The sequence below is a fragment of the Ambystoma mexicanum genome, chromosome 3q, assembly GCF_040938575.1.
Source record: "Ambystoma mexicanum isolate Mex_15411 chromosome 3q, UKY_AmexF1_1, whole genome shotgun sequence".
NCBI lineage: Eukaryota > Metazoa > Chordata > Amphibia > Caudata > Ambystomatidae > Ambystoma > Ambystoma mexicanum.
Genome location: NC_090926.1, coordinates 299690676 through 299708924, shown reverse-complemented (window position 1 = coordinate 299708924; position 18249 = coordinate 299690676). Strand labels below are relative to the sequence as shown.

The following is an 18249-nucleotide window of genomic DNA, read 5'->3' as shown; positions in this document are numbered from 1 at the left end:
GTTAGATGACCATTTATACTTTAAATCAGGGGTGTCTAGCTCCAAGCCTCGAGGGCAGAAAACCAGACAGGTTTAAGACATGTTGCTCATTAATATTCACGAGATAAATTCCCACACATTCAGAATCCGTGTATGCAAATTCATCTCGTGAATATTAATGAGGGCTGTTCTGAAAATCCGACCCCGAGGCCTGGACAACCCTGCTTTAAATGTTTTTTCTAGAGTTATCCCAATGCTCCTCGATACCCATTTCCACTTCTCAAAGAGTCTGTATGGCATGGCACACGCCGACTGGCCTGGGGAGTCAAAAGCAGCGGTTGGTGCGGGCTATAAAACAGGTTCTAAATTACTGCTCTCAGAAACTTCGATTCTTGCACCTATAAAAGGACATGCTTTGTACCAGACATGGGCCCTGAATGTTGCCGTTCCTAGGGTCCTAGTTTACGCCACACATTGTTGACGTGCAATGAGGCACGAACATTGTTGGTCTTGCACAAGATGGGTGGAACCTAGCAGGGAATGGACGCAGCAGTTCAGTTTGAATTACCCATGTTTTTGTGGGAACAAGCCAGATTTGCAGAGATGGTTTTCCTATTCTGCAATGTACAGGTCGGGTTGAAAAATTATGGACTGGACTTGACTGGAAGGCTGTCCCGCCCTTTACAATTGCTAGTGGTTATGGTTAATTCCAAGCTTTTCCATCCATCCAGCCATCCCTCTTCTGGATTGCAAAATCGGCCTAAGTGACACGAGTATGCCAGCCAGCGTGTGATAGGCGCTTGCCGAATCTCAAGTCTCACTGTTAACCTCCAAGGAGGGTGACGCACGTCTCTAGGTTTTTGGTCTTATGCAAAATGGACTTAGGCGGCCTGTTTTAGGGTGAAAACAAGCCTATTGTCATATGGTATTACCCCTTCTGCAATGGTACAGCAAATGAAAAGAATGTACTACTTCTCCTCCCTCCCTTTTCACCTCAGCCATCGCTCCTTACTGACCCAATCGTGACTATTAATGTATCCCCCGCCTTACCCTTTGCAACAACCACTCTTCAGGGTCACATGCGTTTGAAGAGTCGCCAATGAAACGACACTTCGGGTAGGTAATCGTTCCTAGCATTTTATTAGCGCATGGAAAGCGTCTACTAACTTTGCAGTGCAGAAGAAGGGTAGATGTCTTTCCTCGCTCAGAGAAGTGAGGCCGACTATGTGGAAACACCAGAGGTCATAGTGGACGGGATCTAAAGGGCACGACGTCCCGCCGCCCCATGTATCTGCTAAATGTGCCATTGGGTCGGTCACCCGTGAGCCCCAGGACGGCAGGCAAGGGCACCTTTTATTGTTTTACTTCTACCCAGCTGGGGTGGAACTTGGGCTCTGTTGGAAACCCTTGGAAGCAAGGCAACATTGAGCAACACAGTTCGATCCCCCGGGGTTGCGCTTAGATACCTTTTGGTATTAAGCGCGTTACATCATCTCGTTGGCTATGGATCTCTGTTTATTTTGCTCGGGTGAAGAAGTGGGCGGGACCGGAACCGGCGCAAAATGTTCGTGCCCACTGCCTGCACTACTATATGAGGCCGCTGCTGGCGGCCAGCATTCAACTGACTTTTTGTTCTCCCTCAATGTGACCCCCCGACCACCATAATAATAGTGCTTTCAATCCATATCATTGGATTGAACGCACTATTACGGCGGCGGTGCCACGTTCATTTTGCTTACCATAATACTGAAAATCATTAATTCAATGCTATAGTAAGCAAAATGAACGCGCCACCGGCGCCGTAATAATAGGGCTTTCATCCAGCCAATGACATGGATTGGAAGCAGTATTATTTGGGCGGCGGCTCCGCCTTCATTTTGCTTTCTATAGCATTGAAATAATAATTTTCAATGCTATAGTAAGCAAACTGAAGGCTACAACAACCGAGTTTACCTTTTTAACAGGTGGGCGGGGCATGTGGCCGGAGCCATGTGCAAGTTTGCAGTCTCTTATGTGGCTTGGGTGGGGCATACATCTGAGGAATTTTGAATTTCAAATGTAGGCAGGTATGACTACACTGTCTGCAGAGATAACAGGAGGGGCGAGTGGCAATAGTCCTGGCCTTTGCAATGGTGGGTGACTGGAAATGGAAGGGTGCAACGACTGAAACTAACGTTGTCATTTAAATGCATTTTCTGCACCCAATTTACTTCAGTCGTGACACAGTTGTTGTAAACCACGACGTTGCGGGTTGGAGTGGAGGAAAAGCAGCACTTCGGTTTGGAGTTTCAATTGGGGGTGGGAAGAGAAGGGCGGGTGAAGGGCATTGGAGAGAGAAGGGGACTGGGTTGAGGTAACATTGCACCACGATTTTTTTTTTAACTCTTTGACCCCTGGCTGCCTAAGAGTACTAGTGAGTCCCCAGGCGGACATTCTCTTTGAAATGCTTATAATAAATGCACAGCAAAGTCTTGGCTAGTTTGCAAAGAATATGGACGGAGTGGGAATGGATGGTATAGGGCAGGGCGTGGAAGTTAGAGGGATACATTACTAGAGCCAACATCGGGTCACAGAAGGAACGAGGGTGAGGCTAAAAAGTAACAGAGCATAGGAGAAGTAAAGGAGGAGAAAAGGAATGCTATAGACTAAAGACCTTAGGGAATGAGATGGAAACGGCAGGAGGCCTACTGGCCAGAGAGGAGAAGAAAGGGTACAAAGGCAGTAAGAAGAGGGTGACTGGTGGAAAGAAAGTCAAGTAGGGCAAAGGCGCCAGCGCCACAGTAAAAAGGGTGGGATGGGATGGGTAAAAGGAGGACGGAGGGACGAGGCACATGGCATGTGAGAGTGTGGGAGGAAAAGTGAGAGCAAATAGTGAAATGGGAAGAAAGCAGCGGGAGTAGGGAGAAAAATTAAAAGTGTGAAGGAAGGAGGAGTGGGCGAGAATGGACGACAGAGAAAAGACAGGAGGAAAGATAGCAAGGAAGAGATTGGACAAGGGAGTGAAATTCCAGATGAAGAGAGAGACAGGACAGAAGGGGGAACAGGTGTAGCCCCGGTTTTGTTTTTTTCCTGGCCTGGTTGAGCACAGCATTATAAAATACTCCGGGCCAGGAACGGACTGACCGACAACACCCCCAGACCAGCTGCTCTGGTGCAGCGCTAAGCAGCCTGAAAATAAAAGATGTTCATCCAGCAGATGGGTCACAATATTGAGTTTCCGATTTGAAATAAAGCACAGTACACTGGAGGGGAGTGTTGGTACCTTTACAGGGTTTATATAAAACTTGGCAACATACACCCTTCCTTCTAATCCGTACTTGCCCCAACCTGTTCACTCATTCTATGGTTGACATTGCATTGACAGGGGTAGAAGGTACCCCACACACAACCCACTATATTATAACCTTGAGCAGGTATACAATTCTACGTTCCCTCCCCTCCCTTGCCCTCTCCTCCCCTCCCCCGGAACTACACGCTCACCATAACCTCCCACTACATCAACCATTTGTATTGATTTAACTTAACCTTGGCATATGCAGTCTGCCCTTACTAATAAAGGCTCTTGGTAAAGCCCTTCTTGTCAGTCCGGTCAAAGTAATCGTCACACAGTACCTTATTGCAGCATCACTGTCACATTGCTCGATGTCAAATCAGTTGAAACCCCAGCTCCTTGTTGGACTGCGCGCAGACCCGCCTACCTAGGCGGAGTCTTAGCACCCAGCCGACACTTCAGGATGAGCTTCCTGGACCTAGCATGATAGCAACCTAGCCTGTCTACTCCCACCTCCCATTACTGTCAACCCCACCGCCCCCCCCCCACCATTCAGCACTATCTGAAATGGTATCAGGCCTAGTACAGTAGTCGCTTGTTTGTTCCTCCCCTCGCTTTCTGCGCCCACTCTCCACCACCTTTTGTTTTTCTCCGGCTCTACCAAAAATGTCGTCAGGCCTAGTATTGTAGTCCCCTGTCTATTTCCATTTCCTTCCCACTCTCCCCTCCCTTCCTTATCTGTGTCTTAGCTCTTGCACTATCTGAAATGTCGTCAGGCCGAGTACGATAGCTAATTATCCTTAATGTTCATGGCCTGTAAGAATGTCATTGTTTTTTCCCCTTGTTCCCTTCCCATGAAGCGCTTTGAAACACGTGTATAGGCGCTATATAAATAAACTAACATATCATTAGCCTGCGCCGTATCTAGACAGGTTTGTGAATGTTAGCGAGTGCCACACCTAGACGGAATTATGAAGATTGCCAAGCACTACACTTAAAAGGATATCAGAATGTTGGCATGTCCTGCACTTTGATAGAATTATGAACATTGGCCTGTGTGGTATCTGGATGATATTGTTAGGGTTGTGTAGGCAGAAAGTGCCACACTTAGATAGAACTGAATGCTTGCATGTTAAATGTCACATAACCCACTAACCAATATAAACTCTCTCTGTATACTTAAAAAAAAAAAAAAAAACTTACAACCATCTCTCGCACAGCCAGCTGCACGCACTTCACCACACTGCAACACCACATAAGCCGCACCAACAGCACACGCGGACTGACACCGATCCAGTACTCGCACCAAAGCTCAGCACCCGGTGTCTACCGAGTTGAAGCTGCCAACAGTACACCACTCCTCCCACTATCCTACGCCCTCTTCACCTTACTAACCCATCCCAACTTTCTCATTTACAGATTCTCCAGAGTGCCTGGGGACCAATTCCGTTGGTGACAGTGCGCTATATAAGTACCGTTAACATATATCATAGGACGTTGCGGCCGGGGGAGTCCCTGCACTCGCCACTCTCCCTTTCTGGCAACAGGGAGAGCGGATACCCTAAAAAGGACCCCAGCGGTGCCGTCGGGGCTCTTGCTTCCCCCCTGGCCCTTCCTGCACACGCCCATAATCTTCACCCAGGCTGCATAGCGCACACATCCGGGAACTTGCCTCACCTCTAGGCTGCCAGGACTGGCCCCCGGGCAGCCTGTGGCCATCAGGCCACGCTCTGGTTTTGGGCCGCCGCCACACGCAGCCCACACTGACGCCCCACACTGGGGCGTCAGATTCACCTGCCACGCACACCACACACGCCCCGGTACTTTTTCTACTTCAGGCCCGCCCTGGTTGGCCACCGGGCGGGCCACAGCCTCCCAGGCCACGCTGTTGCTCAGAGGCCACCTTGCGTGCCTTTTCATTCGCCCAGGCCTCTCCACGCACGCAGCCTGAGACAGGTTGTCCATGCCGGGCTGCAGCAGACAGATGCAACCCGGCTCAGCATGTTCAGAGGACCCCTGGGGGGCTGCTTGAGGCTACGACCCCCTCCCCCGCTGCCACCCCATGCAGTGTTAATATTTTTTTTCCTTTCTTGCTCGCTTGCTTTCTCCATCTACCTCCTTCTGCTCCCTCCTTTCAACTGTCGCCTTCAAATGTTCTTTCCTCCAGAACGTTCTCCGGTTAAGTCTATTGTTGTGGGCAGGTGAGACCTGCCCATTGTCCCACAGTCCAGTGTTGCAGGTGTCCGCCATGGTGGGGAACGTGGTACAGTCAGGTTAGTCCACTACTTACACAAACAAAACACATTTCAACATAAATAAAAAAGGGTCCTTTGGTTTCATATATAAACCCCCTTTTAAAGGCCTCAGTGGGCTGGGGGTAACGGGGATCAGAAAGAAAAAGCAGGGTTGGGTGTAGAAGATAACGTGAGAAAGGGAGACACAGGAACCAGGGGTAGAGGGGAAGTTTTTACTTTCTTTAAAGAAACTAAACCTGGGGGGATCATAATTAAAATGAGGCAATCTTTGTAATGCTTAGGGTATTGTTTATATATGGGTATTAATGGATGCCAACAACCTCTATAACCTGTTCATGAGGCCCCTATTCAACTACCTTGACGCATTAGGCATCGCATACACCAATTATGCTGATGATACGCAGGTCCTCATCCCCTTAACTGGAGACGGAGGTCGACAGGGAATCCCTAAACTCCATCTACGCCACGATCCAAAAGTGGATGGCAGAAAATGGGCTTTGCCTGAACAGTGAAAAAACAGAACTTCTGGGCTCACCAGCAACCCTCAAGAAACTTGATGTAAAGTACAGCTCATTCTTGATTGACAACACCCCCATCCATGTATCTCAGACGGTAAAAACCCTGGGGGTCTACTTGGATGCAAACCTTTCAACGGTCAGACACGATAACGCCATTGCGACCGCCTCGGCCTATCACACCAAATTGATCACTGCAGCAAGACTCTTCATGTCACAACAGAACTGTCTCACCCTAGCCAGAGCAATAATTGGGTCTTGGCTTGATTACTGCAATGCCCTCCTGGCAAGCACATCTGCAAAAAACAAAACAATGCACTCAGGGCGGCCACTGGCATTTCCAAGAGGGACCACATCTCAGCAACCAGGAAATCGGTCCACTGGCTCCCCATTAGGGAACGTATAATTTTAAAGACCCTCACCCATACCTACAAATGTCTCCATAACACCCCTACTCTCTACCTCTCTCAGCGAATTACCAATTACTCCACAGACAGATCCACAAGAACCACCTACACGAACCGTATCACCATTCCTAAGACCCTCAGGGCTCACGCAGGAGGATCCAGTTTCCCGGTCATTGCAGCTACCAACTCTTTACCGCCCCTGTTGAGAAACATGCAGTCCCACTCAACATTTAGGAAAGGGATCAAACACTTCCGTTTGTATAAACCTGTTCCCAATCAACTCTGATGCCTGCACGTTTGAATGCTATTTTTCTCCATGATCTAAGCTCATTTTGATTATGTAATCACAATCACCTATGTTCATGTTGTCGCTTACCTGTAACTAAAACATTTTCCTGAAACAGCGCCTCGATGCCTGCGGGCTGTAGCGCGCTTTACAAATCCAAATAAAAATAAATATAGTGAGACCCTAGGGGTTGCGTAATTAGTTCTTAGGATTATTGGGTCTACGTGGTCATTAAGGGTTGTGCAAATGGCACACGATATGCAAATGGAATATGATTAACTACTTTTTAATACAAAGACTTCCTGTATTGTATGAATATTAATCAAGTGTGCATTTAATTGTTTAAAGTGAATGTGCTAACTGTATTAATAATGGGACAACTTATGGAGTGATAATGTGAAAGGTTTTGTAAATCGCATCACATAGCCAAATTAAAAATTAAACGAAAAACAACTCACGCGATGCGGTTGACTGCAGCATCTTCATCGTCGACTGCAAAGAAGAACAATAAAGCAGCCGTTAGTGGAGAGCAAAAAACAAACAAAAGGCTTCTCGAAATTTAACTGAAGACAACCAGATGTGTGTAGAGGTATAGCACCACCACAGCTGGATGGGGAAATACAGAGCTCCCGGGTTAAAGCCCAATCTGCCCAATGGTCGCTGTGCCACTTAACAGGAATGTATCGGGTCGGACTGGGGCATAACATGGTCTCGGCACCAATGAAAAAAAAGTGGCCCACAGTTGCAAACGGTAGCTCATTCCTTTTGTGACAGGTTGAGTAGTACCCAGGGGTGAGGTCTTTGATAAAATCTGATGAAAATTGTGCATTTTAAAGAATATGTATTCAATAACACTAGTCAGAACTACTAGCCACAGGGTTAAGTAACTTAAACTGGCCCACAAGGCCGAAAAAGAGGCCCAATAAGGACCCCAAAAAAATGGTCCTCACTAGTCTTTTGCATTTTTGTTTCGGGCAAATACGGCCTATGGTTTTCCCTATAAGTCAGTCCTATCCTGGACTGTCTGACCTTCTCAGGCATGGCCACGTGAAACCCGAGAGCTCTGGAAATGTTTGCCTACTGTACATGGGGAAATGCTCTGGTAGCCTTTCAACACCAGAAACAACCGCAGGAGTGGCGCAGAGCAGAGGCCAAGTGACTGCATTGTGAACGTTCACACCCGGTGCAAGCACCAAGCCAGGCCTTCCGGTCTATGGGTTGTGGCACCACCCCTTTCCATGTTTTGACGGGGGCCGGTTTACACGTGCAGGGCTAGATAGCAAGAGAGGATGGAGGGATTCGCCCGCATTCCTTCCACTGCAAAAGTGCAAAGCCTCACAGAAAGAGCACTCATCCAGGAACAGGACGAGCAAGGCAAGCCGCGACGTCACCGAGCAGAAGAGGGGAAAGCAGGTGTTGCGCTCGAGGAATGTGGCCACAGGCTTTCGCGTGACGCAAGGCTGCAGTGTGGGGGTCACCGAAGGGTGGGGACGGGATGATGCATCACTGTGCGATATCCGGCCACTAGCATTTCTGCGTTTGCAAACGCGCAGGTCAGGAGAGGGAGAAGTAAAAACAGAGATGCCGAAAGGGAACAGGAAAAAGGGCGAAACGGGGAGCACAAGACAAGTAAAGCGATACGGATGAAGTCAAAATAATAACACGGACATCACAGAACAGGAAGCCGAGAAAGTACAGATATGAAAACAATGTTAATTCTCCCATTGGCCCCTCTATTGAGGGAGATGTACAGAGGAAAAGAGTAAAAGGGACCGAAAAGTAATTTGTGGCACAACACACAGAGTGGGCATTTCTTTATTCCAGTACCTTCCATGAAAATACATTATATCCACTCTGGTGGTTCCATTCGTGCCACCTCGAACATCCGGGAAACCTCACAAAACATCTAAGCTGAGCAGTTTGCAGTCATCAACTTCCAATCTCTGACGAGTCCCACGCGTGCCATATTCAGAGCCTTTCTCTCGAGCCCTTACTCACACATGCCTCAACGTGGAACTGGGCCAAGCAGGCAGAGAGCAACTGAGTACACGGCTGTGTGTTCTTCGGCACTCCCAATATGTGGCATCAGCTGGCGAGCAGCAGTTACAGTCCATGAGGATCCTAAACATACAGGCCCGGGAATAGGTGCACCTCACAGGGCCCCAAAGCACATACACTTCACAAGCCAAATAGCCAGGTCAGCTCCAGAGGACATCGAGCCCTCTCCACAAGCAGTCAAACATGAAGGGCCTCAAAACGCGCTCTCACTTCGAAGACACAAAGCACACACACACAGCAAGCTTCCCAAACCATTCACATTCCTTCAGAACATGAGGTTTCACCGACTCACGTGCCCTCCCTCCAGAGACCAAATCGTGAGGAAAGTCCACGCATTCCTTGCCCTTACCAGTGGTGAAATCGCCATGCTTCTTGAAGCGGGTAATGACGACGTATGACAGGATGTAAAGTATTCCGAAGAGCAGCGAGCAGATCTGAGGAGAGCAAAAGAAAAGCAAACGTGAGCAGTCCCAGAGTACCCACAAAGTGCAAGGTTTGCTCATCACCCGAGATCCATGCAACACCGCAATATTCACAAGAGAGGTGCACCAGAGTTTCTTAAACAGCACAGTAGCCACAAGATGAACGTAAGACTTCCTGTGTCCCAATGCTCACAGCTTTTACTCCCCCAAAAATCATGCGAGAGGTTCATGGGAGTTCCTTTTATATGTAGTGCGAGCGCGTTGCTTCCTCCATCTTCAGCCATCCTAACCTCCTCCCGCTCCCATTCCAGAACCCCTTGACACCGGACCCACAGTAGAGCACGTGTATATAACGACCCAAAAGCAGCACCATTGCAATGGCTACAACCACGCGCCCCCGTTCTCCACCAACCCCCCCCGCCCCCCAAAAAAGCTTAAACAGGAACTATCCAGTTGGGCGTGTACAACTGGGCTATCACCATCCCCATAGTTCTAAATAAAATTCACAAACAAGATTAACTGGCCTCGGTAGGTGAGGTCTCGCCCTAAAAGACACGAGGGAAAGGAAGTCTTCATGTCTTAGTCTTGATAGCATAAAGGTAGCCGTCTGGGTCTGGCGGCTTCATAACCTCCTCCTTCGAGATGCTCCCGGACCCCCTCACCTCCCCATGGGCACTCCTTCGGCTCTGCAGTGCTTGCAAAGATCTGGTCAGCCCAGAAAGAAGTACATTTAAATAAGACACAAGGTTATTCACTGGGCGCTTTCTACTAGATGTATTTAGAAAGGGTGCGTGTATGTTCTTAGCGCCCTGCAGTTTAACCTGTAAAAAGGGGATATCTTTACCGTATTTCACATCAATGGGGAAACAGTACATTTCGCGCTTCACGCATTGTGTTACTCAAATTCTAGTCTTATGAAATGCATGTTACTGTCCCAATCTGTGCGTCGCTGAATATTGCTGGAGTTCATCAAAATAAAGTGTTTAGAAAATTAAATATTGCAAATTAAATATTTTATTGTAAGAGAACCCATTGCAACTGTTGTGCTTTCAATTTTGCCATTGCTGTTTTTTTGCCTGCGGTGTACGACTGGCCAATCCATCCATCCATCCATCCATCCCTCCCTCCCTCCCTGCAGGATCGACCATGAAGAAACTGCCGGATGCATGCGGGCTTAGAGGGCATCGGGTCGGTTAACAGGCGCCTTCCTGAGCCGCAGAACCATGGAAAGAAAAACTGTCAACGGGAGCCGCAGTGGAAAGATCCGCGATTACACGGTCGGAACAGACAGAAAACCCAACCACTCGGCAAGTAAGCACTAGGTCAGAACGAGACCACATGCAATTCTATTACAGCGCCCACGGGAACGCCACAGTTCGGCGGAAAATCTTGAAATTACACCAAAGTAGCATGGCTATAGGAGGCAGCAGCAGGTCAGTAATTCCATCTCCACTCCCTCCCCGGGTTTCGCTTAATATTACCAACAGCAGCAGTTCCAGTGCCCTCCCTGCCCGCACAGCTAAATAATAATGACCATTCTGGAGATAGAAGCTGTAGCTGTTAGGTGCTAGCAGGGGTGGACTGGAAACCAAAAGAGGCCATGGAAAACATTTTCAAAGTGGCCCATATTACACCTTTTCAGCAAGCCCAAACCTTTTCCTATGGGAACATTTGTAAATTCCACACAAAAGAGGCTCAGGGTGCAGAGGCCTACGGGAAATCCCCAGAGTGCCCCATAAGACAGTCCACCCCTGGGTGCTAGCACTCCCTTTCTTATAGGCCAGGCACCCATTCAGAGGAAAGATTAGGCAGACTAGATGTTGTTGCATGTCCCACAATTCCAATGGTTAACGCTATTGAGTTAAGGGGGCTAGCAGCCGCCCCATATGGGATTCTACCATCAGGAGGACGGCATCCGCGCCTGCGACTCCACCCCGCCCCCACTCTCCAGACTTAACAGCAGGGCATAGATCGCAACACAGCCTACGATGCCCTCGTGCGGCTTCACCTCGGGCCCCAGAGGGGTTGCAATATAGATCACGAGGACAGCAGCAGCTATAGTAATAGCACCTCCCCTCCCCCATCAGGCCCTAAGGGGCGACTACCATGGCATCCTGGAGACAGTGCGAGATCCTGCGCGTTCAACCCTCCACCCCGACCCCACCCATTCACATGGGGCCGGTGGGCCTGTCCCTCGTGCAACCCCATCCTGGAGACAACAGAAATGAATGGAAGCCCAGTAGCCCACGAGCTCGTGCGCAGGCAGGGCATGATTAGCTCGGTCTCACCACGCAACATTAACCACTCGGAGCTACTTCCGATTCCCGGGCCAGGCAGGCTATGCAAGCATACAGCAATTACGGGACATCAACTCTGTGCGTTTGCAATTTATATAACGGAGACTAAGACATCGAAAATGACATGGAACATATATAAAATGTACAGGTGGTATCTTCTGTGGGATTTAGATTTGCGACACCTTGTGTACTAGCTCTGCCTGCTCCAGCGGCATTCTTAATTAGTAATGTTTTCTTTTTGTTCAACGTTTGCTGGGTTTACATTGCCCCAATGTGGGTCTGCTGCTGCTCATGGAGAGATTATGCATACACATTTACATTTTTCATCTCATTTTAGGAAGGAATCAGCAACAAGAGATAATTCTATGCCCAGACAGGAGGCGAGCATTATGCTAATCTTTCTTTATTACTGGATAACAACAATATCAAATTAAAGCATTTTAAACACTTCAAACTGATCAACACATTTTTTGCTGTTCGCTTTGCACTTGCAGCTAAAAAGGGGTTTGTTAGTTTCTTCCTTTAAAATGTTTGAGAAATACAAAGTCCCATAACCCCTTAATGCCTTGTAGTAAAAAACTTTCCACCTAATGTCCAGCTCGGACCCCCGTTATATGAAGTCCTTTCTTTAACCACAACTCCCCTTTCTTTGAGCTGCATGGCAAGAGAGAAGTGCTGGCTTTGTTGTCGTGTGTGTGGCTAGCAGAGCGTTTAATCTGAATATGTAGAATATGGTCTCTGAGTGTATGTATACGCGTAGTGCCCATGAGTAGATTGCAGTGCATGCGACTGAAAACAGTATGAGCGAATTATATTGAATTTGTTACCGGTTGTGCTGACGGACGCAGCGTATTGGGCATAATACGAGGATTCGCGTAGCTACCCTTTCTGTCCCCAACTTTCCGCGCATATCGGAACCCGGAGCTACGGGCGAACACGCCCGCTTTAGGCAGCCAGTCCTGCCTTCCTCCTTTTTCCTTCTCTTCAGGCACTGAGGAAACAGCGCGCGGGGGTCTTTAGAACCCTGCGGATGCCGGCGGGAGTCCCTTCCCGACTTGCATGGCGCGTACAAATCTCCTGTCAGAGATTTCGTACGCGCTCCAGAACACATATCTGACGTCCCGGATAACGCGACAAAGAGAAGAACGCTTTGACAACATTTTAAAAAAAGAAACATTCAACGTGTAGCTCGTAAGCAGAGTTCTCTAGCAGCCTGCAGTAGTTGTACTGGATAATGGCACAATATAATGAGCACTTCTCCTGAGTGGAGTGCTGAGGAATGGCAAGAGCAGCCTGAGGCAGGGGAGGAAGATCTCTCCCTTAGCTTCAAGAGGGTTTTAGGAGACTCCCCATCACAGGCGGTTTTGGAGGGTATGATGCCCTAGCCCAAAGGCTAGACCACCTGGAAGCCATGCTTCAAAACCAAGCTGAAGGAGAGAAGTTGAGAAAGAAGAGGGCGCCAAGCCCGGGAGAAGGAACTTCAGCAAGACACCCCGATGGTGGGCTTGACCAGGGCTGTAAGAAGGCTCATAAGAGGTCTTCCTCTTAGGCGCCCCAAGCACGACAGAAGGGGTAGAATTGACGCCCAGGAGCCAGCCGACCCAGCAAGTAGGCTAAAGAAAGCCTTTTTGATGAGGGAGGCAGTGCCGGGGCTCCTGTCCCCCAGTCCCTGGGGTGAATAAAGAGGGGGAGGAGGATGCAGGCTACTCGCCAGATGATGTGGGCGAGGACATTGTTATGCCTCAGCACAGGAAGACAGAGAAGCCTCATGAAGACAAGGAAGAAAGTCTGGACAGGTTTGACCCTGAGGCTATAGCGCATCAGAGAGCCTCAGAATGGGTGCCATCGCCCAGAGTGGCGCAATACATGGCGGAACCCCTGCGGAAGCCGTTAGACAGGAACGTAAGAGCGAAGATGAGAGCAGAATGTCCCAGACCTCTGCTACCGGGGAAAGTTACAGATACCCCAGAGTTGGACCCAAAGATGGTGAGATTTGTCACAAAGGATATCGGGAAGGGTGTTGAGAGCGTGGTGAGGGTGCCAGGACAGTAGGCCTAGAAGGCCAGTTTGCGAAAATAACGGATCTGGCTGAAAAGGCAGCAGATACAGGCAAGCCAGTACATGTGGTATCCCCAGGGAGTTGGGCCCAACGGGCGGTCTGCCTATTGGGCAATGCTAACTGTGCCCCCTCTGCTGAAAGGGGAATGTTGCTCAAAATTGATAATAAATTGAGCAATCTAGCCTCGTACAAGGCATGTGGAGAAGCAAATGGCTTATTGTTTGGCGATAGCTTTGCCAAGGAGATGTCCCAATTCATGGGGACATATTCAGCTATTGAGAAAGCACAAAGCTCCATCCGGCGAATATTCCCGGACCGGATGGCATAGAGGTCGGGCATCCGGTCGCTTCGGACAATACAGGAGACCTCAAGGACACAGAGCCCAAAACTGGGGGAGTCGCCAACAAGACAACTTCTTCCCGACCAGAACTCGCTTCCCCAGGGGCTGCAGGGGGAGAGGCGCCTACAGGCAGCCTAATACGCCAAGCGGCGAGTACGCAACGAGCAGTGGGAGCGAAAGTGGGAGGCAGAACCCGTTGGTGAAGAATTATCCAGCAATGCATGGGTATTACAAGCAGTGTCAGGCATGCACTTAGAATTTGTAGGCAACCCCGCTCAAGCGCAGGAACCGGTAGTGATACACATGCCCCTAGAGGAGCAACAGCTGCTACACAGCGAGCTGCGCAGTCTAGCGGACAAGGGAGCCATAGAAAGAGGAGCAGAAGAGCAAAGGTTTCCTCTGCAACATGTTTTTAGTACACAGGGGAGAAAAGGTCAGACCGGTGATCAACGAAGAGTCTGAACAAGTGGGTAGTATACCAGCACTTCAAAATGGAAGGAATTCACCTTCTGCGAGACCTGCTCAGGACAGGGGACTGGCTGGTCAGGTTGGATCTCAAAGACGCTTATCCGACCATCCCGATAGTCCAACATCAGAGATACTTGCGATTCCGATGGGGTCCAGAGATTTGGAGGTTCACGTGCCTCACTTTCGGGCTGGCGTCCGCACCATGGGCGTTTACCAAGATTATGCGCCATGTAGCAGCTGCCAATCGAGAGAGGGGTATAAGGACTATCTCGTATCTAGACGATCTCCTCACCCTAGGTTAGAGCGCTGCAAGCCTACGGGAACAAAGCTCGTCTCTCCCCTCGGCTTTGTCGTGAACATAGAAAAATCTGACCTCAATCCTTCTCAAAGGATGGAATTTCTGGTGTTCGTAGTAGACACCAGAAAAGCTTCGCTAGAGCTCCCATCAGCAAACAAAGGCCATAAAGAAAGAACAGAGCGGTAGTAGCAACAAGAGTAGCATCGCTTCGCAGTCTAGCACGGACAGTGGGGCTACTAGCATCGTCCATACAAGCCATTATTTCCCAGGCCACTCCATTACAGAGCACTTCAGAGGCTAAATACAAGACCTCAGGAGGGCTTGGTTACCAATTAGTGACACTAGACCAGGAAGCCATCACCGAACTTCACTGGTGGCTGCAGAACATGGAAGCATTGAATGGCAGGGCCATTTTTGGAGACAGGCCAGACATCCTGATAGAGTCAGACGCAAGCAGAGCGGGTTGGGGTGCGCGATGCGGAGCTCTCTTCACATCAACTGCTTAGAACTTCTAGCAGGGTCTTTGCAGTACGGGCCTTTACCAAGGGCCGAGCCAAGTGCTGTGTACTGCTCAAAATGGACAATATTTTGGCAGTCCGATATATCAACAAGCTGGGGGGGGGGGGGTGACCTCCTACAAGATGTTGGCTGAGCAGGCAAAATATTTTTGGCACCACTGTCTACGACAGCAGATATCAGTGTCAGCGGAATACTTAACAGGAGTTCACAATACAATACCAGACTGGAATTCATGATATTTGGGAGACTCCAACGATTGGAGGCTCCCTTCAAGAGTCTTCGAGCGGTTTCAGGAGTTATGGGGTCCCCTGGACACCGACCCGTTTGCCTCCAGACTCAATACGCAGATCCCCATGTTTGGAGAGTAGACCCAGCTGCAGCAGGGACGGACGCGTTTCTACAGGTATGGAAGGGAGCGGTCCACTACGCTTTCCCCCGTTCGTAATGTTGACGAGGGCGTTAGCGAAAGTCCGCAGGGAGTGAGCAGAGTTAGTTCTGGTAGTTCCGATATGGAAGTTGCAGCCGTGGTTTCCAGTAGTGATGGAACTTTCTACGGATTTCCCCGAGAGGGATTCCTCTCACAGACTACATGCTTAAGGGCCCGAACAGACATCCCCACCCCCTAGTAGTAGCAGGATCCCTGCGGCTGATGGCATGCAGAGTTTCGGGCAAAGATGGTAGCTGCCAGGCATTTCACAACTCACTGCCGAGTGTATAAGGGGCTCCTGGGCACCCTCTACCATTAGGAGCTATGGTGCCACGTGGAAACGCTGGAGAACATACTGGACAGGAGTTAGTGTTGATCCCGTTTCAGCCCGAGTAGTACAGATACTACACTTCCTAGCCCAACGATTTGCGGAAGGCGCTGCATAAAGGACAATGGGAGTGTATAGGTCAGCTATCTCAGCAGGGCACGAGAGGATAGATGATAGACCGGCAGGGGAACATCAGACCATTTTACGGTTCCTAAAAGGCATCAAGATGTGGAAGCGGTCAGAACCCAAATATTCCTCTCTGGGATGTCCAAGCGGTCTTCCAACTGTTCCTAGCCTGGCCGGAGAATATACATCTTTCCCTGTCGCAATTGTCGGGAAAACTGGCTATGCTTCGGTGCCTCAGCTTGCAGGGGAGTATCGGACGTAAAGGCTTTGGAGGTGGACAGGAAGATATTTTACCCCAAAGGAGTGGCCTTTAATATAGCCAATAGGACGAAGTCATTTCCTACCCCTTTTTCTCTGGTAATATCAAATTATGCATAGCGCAAATGCATTGAAGACTATGAGACAGCTATGATACAGCTTACACCAAGAGGGGTCATGCAGCTTTTAACTGCACGCAGGAAGCCCTTCCACGCAGTAGCGACAGCCACGATTACAAGATGGGTGCGTGAGGTGATGCACTGGGTGGGTATTGATTTATCACTATTTGGAGCACATTCAGTAAGAGGCGCGGTGACCTCTAGGGCCTTCTCCACATGCGTTTCATTGCAAGATATCATGAAGGCTGCGGATTAGTCGAATGAGTCCACATTCAAAACCATTTTAAACCTCTCTCTCGGATAGAGAATACAGTGATTGACAGCTTTGAACAAGCATAATGCTTGCCTCCTGTCTCGACATAGAATGAAGATTGCCCATGCTGAGAGCGCAGGACAGTCTTGATTCTATTTTTTTTAATTTTAAAATGTTATACTTTATACATAAACTTTTTCATTTCTCAATTCATGATCATTTCATCGTTACATCTTCTGTAACAATTGCAGTTTTGTATCAGCATAGGGAGGATACAGTTCGCCTATCCACAATCTTTCCAACTCTTTCTTTCCCAGGTCTAGAACAGCAGTGTGGTCAGGGTGGATTCTCAATGGACTGCATTCTCTGTTTGAATTCTCCAACTCCAGAATGTTGGCGAGGAATTGCGTGATCGTAAATGTTGCTTTTATGTCCCGACCACTCATCTGTGCCCACCTCTTTGCGGAGTTGAAATCATGAAAAAGCTACCAAACAGACTTCTTTTGTGGGCAAGTGCCGGACAGATCATTATCAAGTGATATCATGTTTCAATCTCTTACTCGTTCAAACAGAAGCAACAGTTTTGCTCTGCCTTTGGTATCTGTCTAGTTTCCTTAAGTCTTTTTCTCGTTGACAAGATATTCAGTTGAGTTTTCATGAATAGTTCACAGATTTTTGGGTCCGGAAATAATCTCCGATATTTGGGCAGTTCATTTAAAGCTGGCAGATCGGCGTCGCAATGAATGTTTCACATACTTTTCTTTATCTTCATTCGTTTTCATCCTGTCGTGTCAATGATTCTATCGAGATATCTTCTTGTAGTAGTTTCCGTTTCAGCATTTTTATCCAGTTTTTCAATACTGTATTGTTCATTGTATTCTCGCCACATTGTAATACTTGTATTACTGCCGTTGTTTCATCAGCAAGGAGAAGATCTAACCGTTTCCACAGAACTAAGGTACCAAGTGACTGTGTTGCAATTTCATGTCTTATCCTGGGAATTGAATAATTCTTTGGCAGTCTCAAGATTTTCTGCCAAAACAAGGCTTCCATCTTATGCCACTTTACATTTCTTGCACATATCATAGATTCACTCCCATATGTGATAAGGGGGATAACTTTTTGTTGATAGAAAGCCATGACTGGCTCCAGTGAGAACTTTCCATATTTCCTGTGGAGGAGACAGCCCTGTCTGTCTTGCTAGCGAACGCATTTTTTCTTCCATTTTGTCTATCCATTCTTTTTCCGACCTAGATTGGTTGATAATTATACCTAGGTATTTCAATGTGGAAACTTCTGCCAGGTGTTTATCATCTATCATTAGATTGTTTGTTTTATTCTTATGCGATGGTTGTTTCGTTAGAGACATGCATTTGGTCTTATTTACATTAATGCGCAGTTCGTTTAGTTCCATGTATTCTTCCATTTTTCTCATGCTGGTTTTTAGTCCTGAAATCGTTTTGTCTAGTAATTTGATGTCATTCGTGTACATCATTGTGGGGATGGGAATAGAGTTGAGTTTCGGTGGATTTAGATTCCTGTCCTTGACATGTTCTTCGAAGTC

The 18249-nt window shown here is 48.4% G+C and overlaps 1 protein-coding gene across 1 annotated transcript in view; it reads right to left on the bottom strand.

The window, feature by feature from the left end:
- Positions 1–18249, bottom strand: part of LMBR1L (limb development membrane protein 1 like) — a 271100-nt gene that overhangs the window by 211193 nt on the left and 41658 nt on the right. The window contains exons 2-3 of the mRNA XM_069653833.1: positions 9121–9205; positions 7172–7205 (exon numbers count right to left, since the gene is read on the bottom strand). Coding sequence (XP_069509934.1) covers positions 7172–7205; positions 9121–9205 — 119 coding nt within the window. The remainder of the gene's footprint in view (positions 1–7171; positions 7206–9120; positions 9206–18249) is intronic.